General features: G+C 43.8%; 1 protein-coding gene across 1 annotated transcript; it reads right to left on the reverse strand.

Moving 5' to 3' along the window:
- Positions 1 to 318: 318 nt before the first annotated feature.
- Positions 319 to 8,677, reverse strand: LOC142071129 (uncharacterized). Its single transcript, XM_075125573.1, has 5 exons — positions 8,402 to 8,677; positions 7,271 to 7,512; positions 4,683 to 6,535; positions 3,300 to 3,443; positions 319 to 1,632 (listed from the first exon to the last, which is right to left on the reverse strand). The coding sequence occupies exons 1-5, from the start codon at positions 8,675 to 8,677 to the stop codon at positions 443 to 445; spliced, it is 3,705 nt and encodes a 1,234-aa protein (XP_074981674.1). The 3' UTR covers positions 319 to 442.
- Positions 8,678 to 10,762: the final 2,085 nt, after the last annotated feature.

Genomic DNA, 10,762 nt, shown 5'->3' on the forward strand with positions numbered 1-10,762 from the left:
AGGACCCCCAATTTGAGAAAGGCTGGTCTCCCCCGTGAAATCTGTATAGTATAGGGTAAAAGCACACAAAAGATCAGATTTCACAGCAGGAGACCAGATTTCATGGTCTGTGACAAACTTTTCATGGCCGTGAATTTGGTAGGGTCCTATATATAGGCACTGTCTGAGCTGTGTCAGTACTTGCCTCTTGGCAATCCTTCCATATCAATCTGTTGCTTCAAAACAAACCACTAACCTTTTGTTTTTTTTACCTAAATCTGTTTCTTTTGGCATCTTGCATTAATTGTTAGTTCCAGAATTCTGTATTGTAACATCACCTTGTAACTTTTTTAGGGTTTAATATCTTTTTCAAATTTAAAACAGAATACAAAGTTAAGACGCTTATCATTTGTGCATCTTCTTCCTGAGTAAAAGACAAACGTGCCTCTTTTGAGGCAGATTCTTAGTATAATCCAGATTTAGGGTAATCTCTTCTGTGAATATTGCCTTGGTCACTGCAGCTAGTAATATCTACTTTATAATGAGGTGGGAGTTGATATTTTGGAGGCTGGAAAGGTGGTAGAGACTGAGGCAGTCTTGAGGCAACAGAAGTTACATTGGGCCTGCAAGGTTGCTCTTGGGAAGAAGGTGGCACGGGGATCCATAAATGCAGCGTGGGTGGAACCTCCCGTTGAAGTACAGGCACTTTGCGGGGTTTCAGCATGTCCATTTCCAGGTCAATATAGTCAAATAAGGCTCTTCCCTGAAAAGTCATAGACCGTGATTCAAGAATCTTCTTGTGATATTTATAACAACGGTGGGCAACAATTATCAGAGCCACCATGACGGTTACACTTAAGCTAATTAGCAAGATATTTCTAATCCGAGAATTGCTTTCTTCGTTATATGTAGGGAAGGTACTGTTTAAAGTCAAGGATCCATTAAATGGCTTTGTAGTGGGCAAGCAGATTCCTCCATATGAAACCTTCTCAACTATGTCAATTTTGTATTCTGGCAACATTGCCTCAGCGAAGTGTGGGCTGACATTCCCATCAGGTACTCTTAGTTTATTCAGCACTTCCTGGATTTCATCTCTTGAGCACCAGCTCAGTGATCTGTTGGTGCTTGTACACAGAGACCTGTTGTACCATGAGATTACAGTGGACCCAGGTCTGAGGGCAGTCAGTGTGATGCTCTTGAGACTGCTGGAGTTTAAATATTTAGAAAGCTTGTCAAGGAATAAACCAACCCTTTCTCTCTGTCTCAGGAATGAGCAGTAACTATTTTTCGTTCTGATGGTATAAATATGACATGGAATGCTGGTGGGCTTCAAAAGCTCAATGATGAGAGGTTCCCAAACAGTCAGACCCCCTGAATCTGTGGCAGATAGTACAAACTCCTGAGGTGAATACTGAAAATCGGTACTGAGTGGATAGCCATACATGGCTTGGTGAGACGCATTAAACTGAAGCCAGCTTTCTGGCCCTGATGGTGAGCCATCGACTGGGTTTATTCCAAGAGTCAACTGAGTTGAGTTGCCATCTTCCTGATCATAAAATGTGTCAGCGGGTACTGAAAAATGGAACTTGCATCCAATAGTTGCTGTTATGAATTTAATGGAGTTAACAACTTTAGGGAAAGTGTTTGTTTGACCTACAAAGGATGAAGTAATGGGGAGGGAAAGTTACTAGAAACAAACAGCCTGGCTGACAGTGAATGATGATAAAGAAACCTGGTAAAACTTATGGCAACTAATCAGTCACACAGATTCTTATCTGGGGTCAGTGTGTCCCTGCCCCCTCTCCAGTGCATCCCTTGACCCATCCTTTCTTGAGCACCACAAATGACACTTTCCTATGAAATAGGTAACGTCTACCACGTGCAAAATGATGCTTGTACCTATGCTGAAGATAGCTTGAAGTCCCTTCAGTCACTTCCCCTCTTACTGATTCATCAGGAAGCTATAGCCTTGCACTTGGGTTTCTATAATATCCATAACAACTACCTTCCCCTTAACTAGGAGGGTCACGTAATCTTGGATGGCAAGGTATGATTCAACCTCCAGTGTCTTCTTAGATGAAGAATGGCTCACGTTCATTAAAGCAATAGCAATTTCTGAAAGATCTGGGCATCACAGACAGCCTTCATTAAAGTTTCGTATTCTGTGACAGTTGTACCCAAAATCCAAATCCCAGACTTGAATTACTTTTCATTGCTTTGAGTATCCTCTAATTGCTTCTGATTGGTTTCAAGTTTGACGGGTTTTTTTGTCTACATTCTTTGTTTCCTTTACACTAATGACAGTAGTTCCTCAGACCATTTCAAAGGGAAAAAAGCTATTTCACTTATTTTATCTGCATTACGTTGGGTAGCTATCCGGGCTTTTAGAATGCCTGGCAACCACCTTGCAGGGCCTTTTGAACTTCCATTCTGGGAATGGTGGGTACAAATGGGAGAAGGGAAGAGGAGGTGGAAAACAGTGCAACACTCCAAGAGGCCAGGGAAGGAAATGGAGATGATATTCCCTTTTCTCCAGCCATGCAAGTAGGGTGCTATGGTTTCGTACGCCGTACCAGCAAGATATTTATAGTTGGTACGGCATACTAGAAAGAGGAGCAGTAGAACATGGAGCCGCTAAGCGGCCCCACACCTGCGGCTTCTCCAGCACAGCTGTACCGCCCCCAACCCTTCCACGCAGGGTCTCCTCCATCTGTACAGCAGCCACACCGGAGGACAGGGCTGGGGGTGGTACAGCCACGCCGGAGGAGCTGCGGGCATGGGGCCGCCCGGTGGCCCCACGTTCTGCTCCTTTCCACGCTGTGGTTCCTGGGACAGCCCTATGGGGCTGGAGGTGGTACAGCCACCAGAGGAGCTATTGGCATTCTGCTTCTTTCCTCGTTGCGGTTCCCAGGAGACCCCTGAACCACAGGGCTCTCCCGGGAACCACAGCAGGGAAAGGAGCAGAACATGGGGCCACAAGGTGGCCACACACAGGCAGCTCCTCTGGCTTGGCTGCTGTCCTGCCCCCAGCCCTGTCCTCTGGTGCGGCTGCTGTACAGATGGAGGAGAACCTGCGTGGGAAGAGTCAGAGATTAGATCAGAGGGGCAAGAGATTTTAAATTCCATGATGGAGCATGAAGAAGTAGGAAGGAGACTTCTGAATTCTGGAAAGTGCAGGGAGGCAGAGGGATCTTGCAAGACTAGAAAAATACGTTCCAACTTCTGACTATGGCTGATATTAGAAGGGAGGAGCCACTCTGCATTTGGGAGAGACTGAAGTTTGTTATGCTTGTGCTTTTCAAAGTAATTGTGTATATTACCTGGAGTTATGTCCTGAGACACCTGTGACACAGAAAACAGAGGATGAACCCATGCAACTTTTGTAGATTGCAGTGATTCATATGTGGGGAATGGCAAGCTGCTTGTATCTTGGTAGACCAATGAAGATGACATCTGTACCAGCTCTGTGAAAATGAAATGATTAATATTTGTTACAGTATTAGAGGAGATATTCTGGCTTTAAAAAAAAACCACATTTGTTTTGATAAGTTCCAGTGTTAGTAACACAGAGATAAGACTTTTTTAACCATGTGATTACAAAAAAATAAAATCTAGTGGAAAAGGTGTGTGTTGAGGCAGAAGCCACAGGAGAATGGAATGTGAATTTCCTCATTTATGAGTTGGCAGCTACCTAATTCTGCCATTGATTCATTGTGTGGTCTTGGTCAAGTTACTTAACCTCTCCATCTTGATTTCCCATCCTTAAAATGGGAATGATGCCAGGTGGCAACAGTGGTACTAAGAATCAATTAATTCATTAATTAACATTGAATGTGTAAAGCCTACACATGTGAGGCATTAATTTATTTTATTAATTTATTTATTATGCAGCAAGTTGATATTAAAGGTCACTTTGGTCTCAAGTTGAAAATATGTATAGCCAAGTGTTCAGTGGGAAGAGGGTAATGGGAGAGTTGCTTGACTCTGGAGCACATGCACTCCCCGCCCCCTCCTGTAGACACGGCTGACTGAACCGGCACCAGGATGGCTGCTATCACTGGATTAGAAAGATACTTTTGAAAAGCACCGAATGGCATGTCCTTCCAAACATATTGGTGGGAAAATCTCCCAAGGGTTGTGTTGCTCCCCTGTGGCCTTTGATAAGTGACTGAACACTGGCAGCCTCAATAGTTAGAGCTACAAATTTTCACTACTTGAGCATCAAAATAGAGACTGAACGTTATAAAAACCCTTTTGTGAAGGGCAGTTACTGGGTCATACGCTGAAAATGGCCAGACTGACATAGGCACTCAATTCATTCCAAAATCTAGAAATATGAACCAAAGATGGACCACAAGACTTCACATCATTTTGCTAGTATTTAAGATCTGCCGCAATTACCACTTATCATTTTTTTTTTTTTACAGGCAAATTATTATCCACAAAGGAAGCTGCATGAGCAGTGGCACTGAAAGCTTCTTTCAATGGCCTGAGAAATGTACTACCTCAAGATCTAGGGTATAGCAGAGTCTCTGAGTCCATTCAGTTGCTATCCCCTCTCCTCAGGTCGCTACGATTAGGTGTTTTGAGAGTGGATGTGGGCTCATGTGTGCTAGAATCAGGAGAGAATCCACCAACTCCCTTCACATTAGTCGGCATTTCCATAAATACCATGAATAACAAGACACAAACCTGAAACGTACCTTGTGCATTGTTGTAGAGATGAGAAGTGGCATTAAATATAGTTCTCGCAGATATTTCTGCAGTGTAGGATTGGATGTTTGACATTTCGGTCAACTCCAGGGTAAACATTGTGACGGTTGGCAAAGGCATTCTGGTTCCAAGAGATTTGTCTGAATTTAAATCCTTTGTGCCACTAGGTAAAACACTTGGAAAATGATTTTGTGTTCTGAGCTTGCTGCTGTCATAAGAAGTAAATATCTTTGTTGGTCTGGACAGCTCAGAGCTGTCAAAGCCAGCAAAATCTGTAGGCAGAGTAAGCAGTGGAGCATTACCAGGATAGGACTGAGCTGTCAGACCTGTTTCCTGAGAAGTTCCAGCATCACTGGGGAAAGTGCTACTTAAAATAGAAGAACCCAATATGGGGGTAACATGGCTTGAGTTGGCTTCTCTATCCCAAATTAATGTGTCCATGTGGATTATAGAAGGAACTGAGGTTTTTCCTTCAGAAAACGGAAATCTGTCCGTCTGTGGGATAGTCATAAAAGAATTAGACATGTATTCATAGCCATTAAATAGCTCCTGACTCAGATGGCTACTACCACCTGACAAAAGTAGAAACATGTCATCAGTAGGAGGTGTAAAGCCAAATAACGTAGTCAGTTGTACTGAAGTTGATATGAACGTTGAAGGCAGCTTTTCTGGAGAGATGGTTGCACTAGACGGTATTCCAAATTCAGGAAAATGGGCATAACCCGAGATGCTGTCCTCCTGACGGCTATAAACCGATGTCATTAATATTTCTTCTGGAAAATGTGTTTGAGGTGCTGTCTTAACAGGAGATACTTCTGGAGAGATTAGAGGCCATTCGTAATGTGTCTCTGTCACTAAAGTGTAAATGGGTCTTGAAAACTGGCCTTTACCAGTTGGCTCAGCGATGTCAAAAGAAAGGACTGATAGAAAATGGTGCCTTGATGGCTCTGATTTGCCAGACTGCAAAAATGCATCCAACTCTTGCATGTGAGATTGTGGTTGCTCTAATAAGAGTGGCATACTGGAAACTGTATTCTGCGGCCCCTTAAATTCTGTTGATAGAGAGGTTGCTGTAATGATCAAAGAAGGTGAAAGTTCAGGAAAAGCAAAAGCAGAGAGATCTTGAAAAATAGTACTAGACATTGGTCTTTTACTCTGAAAGTTCTGTGATGGGTCCATTTCTAAGGCCCCTAAACTCCCTTGGCTTGTTACCAAAAGTGGAATGAGATCCGTGTAACTGGTGACAGCTGTGCTTGCTTTGTGGAAAGAAAACCAAGTCTGAACAGGTGATACCGCAGTCTTTCTGTGTAAGTAAACAAGTGAATTTGGTGGCAAAGTAGTGAAGACATCTTCCGCAGTTGGCTTCACCATGGTTTCAGTCATTTTCAGTGTAGGTGTTGGTGTAACCATTAACTGTCTGCGTTGTCTTCCTGAACGTTTTCTTTCAAATCCTTCTCTTTTAATTATTCTCCAGCCTGCAATTTCATATCCTAAGAGCTGTGAGAGATGGTGTGAATCAACATTGTGTCTTAGAACTTGAATTAATTCATGGAGCATTGCAAAAACTCCACATCCAACGGGCCAATAGAGTCCTATGTAATGGCTTTCCATGAAGCTGATGTGTCTAATATCTTCAGCCAGTATTGTTAGGTTCCTCCTGCTTGTGTGTATCAAACCCCGATATGGATTTAGGGCCAATGAGGTGGGATCCAGATGGAGATACTCTGCCATGGTGCATACCAGAAAGAGGCGTTGTTGAACGTCCAGCGATTCAGCTGCAGCATGGATGATGATCTCGGCAGAGGTGAGAGAGCTGTCCCTCCTACATCTTTCAGAACTGAAACTGAAAGTCCAAAAATGTAGACAGTAAAACTCCTTTCATCTGACCCCCTTTTATGTGAAAATTCCTGTTGTTTGAATTTAGGCATGTCCCCTGACATACATCAATTACATGGGAAAACTCTACCTCTTAGCCAAGCTCCCTCTTACCTGGATAAATTTCAGGTCCCCATTCCATTCAGGCAGTATTTGTATATAATTACAGTTGTTTATATTTAGCTTCATGATCTCCTATTCTGATCTCACAATAAACAGTTTATCAACCATACTTTTTCTGGGTCAGAACAGGTCCTGGCTCCTTTCTGGTCATAGAACATTGTAGTACGCATTCAATTACTGTTTCTTCCCTTGCCCTGCTCCGCTGCCCCGACCCCCCCCATGCATTTGATAGTTATCTATCATCTGTAGGTTAGGAAATTAAAATTTCTTCCCACCTCTTAGCTCTCCATCCCAGTGTTGATTTTTGAGACGCTCCTCACCCCATACAGACCCCAGCTTCCTTGATGATTATAGTCCCCAATCTAGTGCCCACTAAAGTCAATGGAAAGACTCCTTTAACTTCAGTGGGTACTAAATCTGACCCTGTGTCTGCCTCCTTCCATTCAACCCACACTTCCTCACCCTTTTCTTCAGCTTCACTTTCCTTAATAAACAAATCCTGCATCGGGTAGATGCATCCACATTTTTTGGTGCTTTTGGCCAAATGCATTTGTAAGTTGCTGACATTAAGGATACTCACATATTGCCCTTGGGCATGTGACTTAAGCCAGTCTCCTTTTCTGGGATCAGAATGCTATCCTGAACATGAAGGGTGAAATTTACATTGGCTCTTGGTGTTTTCTGAACACACCCATCTTCCTGGGCGGCTATATTCAGGTGGTATTCTCCATTCTCCTTGTTCATTGGCAGTCCTTGCAGTGTACTTGTGTTAGGATTGAACTCCAACCATTTTGGCAAATCTGCACCATTAGCCAACGTAATCTATTCCATAATAGGACAAAAGATGTACTGAGTTCTAGGAGCAGAACATGGACATCACTATGATAGCTGAAAAGTATACAACAAAAGCTCTGTGCAGAAAAGACTAAGCTAGTCAACAGAATCAGCTGCAGATGTTCTTAAACACAGCTGTAAGCTATCAATAGGGTTTTATTTAATTACAATTGTTTTTTTGTCTTGTTTTGTTTTGCAACTTTTTATTAAGGCAAAGTTACAATAAAATGTTAATGTACTACATCATTTATTACTTATTCAGGATCAGCTTAATATTCAAAGAAACTGGCTAAAGATTCTGTTTTGCTGGCTGGGGACTCATCCTCCTGTAAGTACAGTAAAAAGGAAACCAGATTTCTAAAAACCTGTCCTCCTCTTGGCCTATTTCTTGCATAAGTTCTTGGTGTGAAAGCTTTTCCATTACAAGGACAGTCCATATTTTACTATGTATGCCACAGTTCCATTGGAGGAGAAGTCATGTTTTTGCAATAATGTGCAATACAAAGTCTTGTTGCTAACAATAAAAAATAAATGTGTCTTTCTGTCTAAAATGTAGATAATATATTGGAGTATTAAATGAGCAGGTCAGGGGATCTCTGGAAAAGCTGACATTATTAAAAAAGAATGTTTTTGAGACTGCAGTCAGCAGCCATGTTTGACATTAAAGACTATTTAGTGCCTAAAATATGTTTTGGGTGTTTCTTTAATATATAATTAATTGTTATGCTGAAATCGAAGTTAGGTTTTAAAATAGTCTTATTAAAAATCCCTCTCCGTGCAGGTATTCCTGAGCTGTATTGTAATTAACTAGAAATAATTGAAAAGATCTAGAGTAAATAATATATTATACAGAAGAGTGTATTTAACTCAGTATTACCTTGTACTGGGTTATCTTTCCCTGAAAGGCAAATGGTGGTACTGGGTAGTAAAATACTTTCCCCATAAAGGCTATTGTGTCCGGGATGCCTCGAAGGATCTGGATCTCCTCACATGTGTTGTTTGATTCCCTGGCAACCACAGCAGGCATGATTCCTGAGAGAGATACCAGTGCAAGAAGCAGTAGTGTTGGTAAAACTCGCTTCTCCAGGGACAGATGGGACCCGGAGACAAGAAGCCTGTCATCAGCATCAGTGTATATCCTCAAGGCATCCATTCTCACACTGTATGTATGTGCCTCTGAGGTAACCAGAGGCTGCTGCTTCATTGCATTTCAGAGCTGAAGGAGGGGGGAAAAATACACATTTACAGTTAGTCGGCTGCTGCTTGTGGGGAAGCAGAGAGATTTAAAGCTTCCTAAGATTTAAACTGTGTTAATTAGAACCCACTTGTTTAATTCTAGGTGAGCAATATCCAAAATGATCAATTGGTTTACAGACTTTGAGCCACCTTTAAAAAGCTACAATACTCACCGTTACTGCTCAGCTCAAAAGTCTTTCCTGAAAAACAGTGTAGAGCCACAAACAGCCCCTTATGCTTTTTAGCATGGTTTCCTTTAGACACAGTGATGCTCCCATTTCTGCTTCTGTCATGAGCAAAGACCACCTGGTCTCCAGGAGATGAAATATTAGACTAGGGCCTCCTGAGGGGGGCCTTCAACACATGGCTTAGAGAAGTGCCTGGGAAACTGCAGTGCCGTAACCTGACCTGGCATGCTTTTTTTTTTTTTTAATGGTAGCAAGGGGAAAGGCGTTATTACGGGACCAGAGGCAGTTCAAGGGTTAACATGTCTGTCCGGTTTCATCCTTGATGTCACCCCATTGAGGTCACTGGAGTAGCAGTGGAGATGAATTAGATCCATTATGTTTTGAGGTACCTTTTTTCACTGGGGATAAAACTATTACAAGTAACACAGCATAAAGTAGTTCCTGCGGATGGAGAGATTAACTGGCTAATGTGGACCTGTCAATGGGGGTAAAAGATGTGTTCTACTTGTCCAGAGAGAGTTACAGTATATTTGATCTGTACTGGTGGCCAGGCAAAGCATATTCAAAACATGGTTACAGGCACCATTCTTAAATGGTGTTTACAATGGCTTATTAATGCCATTTTCTCCCCACTGTAGATGAGATCTTTAGAACACCGCTGTGGATGGAAACATTGGTTAAGATCCTATCAGGGCTGACTCAGTCTTTCATCCTCCTGAGTTAAGTAGTTTATTGTGTGGAGTGGATGAAGCCTTACAAATCAAGATGCTGTCCTCTCTGCACAGGCATTCAAGCATCTCTGAAATGCGGCCACCGTGGCTGTGGCCACCATGGCGGTTTTCCTGCAGCTACTACAGAATCCTGGGCAGAGATGAGGGAGGGGGCAAAGCACCCAGGGGCTCCAGGGGAGGGCATCAGTCCTTCCCTCCCATCTTCAGTCGCGGGACTCAGAGCGGGCTCCAGTCCCCCTTGCCTGGTTCAGCCAGAGGCTCCAGTGGTGGGCTTCAGCCTCTCCCTTCTTTCCCCAGCTAAGTCACAGGGCTAAAGGGGTGGGCTTAATCCCCCTTCAGCCTTAGGCTCTGGTGGCAGGGTTTGTGCTTCAGCCTGCCCCCATGTTCTGGGCAGGGCTCCAGGCTTCCACACCCCCCAGCTCCAGCTACAGGACTCCAAGCTCAGGGCTCTGGGCTTCAGCCTCTTCCCCGGCTCCAGCTGTGGGGCTCCAGCTCTGGATTTCACCCCAGGGCAGCAGGGCGTCAGCAGGGCCGGCCTTACTTGGCAGCATGGTCAAGAGACAAGGAGCAGGGTGAGCTTGGGGTGCGAGGCCATGGAAGGGAGCTTGGGGCAATGCGGGGTGGAGGAAGCAGCAGGGCCCAGTGGTGCAATGGGTAGCTCAGGGTGGGGTGGGGCATGAGGTTGGGGGAGGCAGTGGGGGCCAAGGGGGGGATCCATGGGGGGTTGGGGGAGGCAGCAGGAACCAGAGGCGATGGGTGGGGGGTCAGGGGAGGCAGTGGGGGCCAGGAGCACCTAAATACAATGGTACATTATTTTTATTATTGAGTTTCCAAGAAAACCCACCCTATATAAATAAATTACAATGATTTGGGGCATGGATATGCACATATCCATTTGTTTTTCCTAAAGTTAATTATATTTTAGGGAAATGTGTCTGAGCGGCCACCAGCAAGAGTTGTGAGAACCCCACCCAGTGGCACTTTTCATGAGAGCACTGATGTGCCCTGCTGGCTTTGGCCAATGGTTTTGGTTTTGCATTGGGCTTTGTATCAATTGCAGGCCTTCCTGCCACCCTCCCCTCT

This window comes from Caretta caretta, chromosome 1 (genome assembly GCF_965140235.1).
Source record: "Caretta caretta isolate rCarCar2 chromosome 1, rCarCar1.hap1, whole genome shotgun sequence".
In the NCBI taxonomy this organism is placed as follows: Eukaryota; Metazoa; Chordata; order Testudines; family Cheloniidae; genus Caretta; species Caretta caretta.

Coding starts and splice junctions, on each gene's coding strand:
- LOC142071129 (XM_075125573.1), bottom strand. CDS start 8,677: ATGGATGCCTTGAGGATATACACTGATGCTGATGACAGGCTTCTTGTC. Junction 7,513..8,401: donor GAAAGATAACCCAGTACAAG/GTAATACTGAGT, acceptor ATTATGGAATAG/ATTACGTTGGCTAATGGTGC. Junction 3,444..4,682: donor TCTCTACAACAATGCACAAG/GTACGTTTCAGG, acceptor TCATTTTCACAG/AGCTGGTACAGATGTCATCT.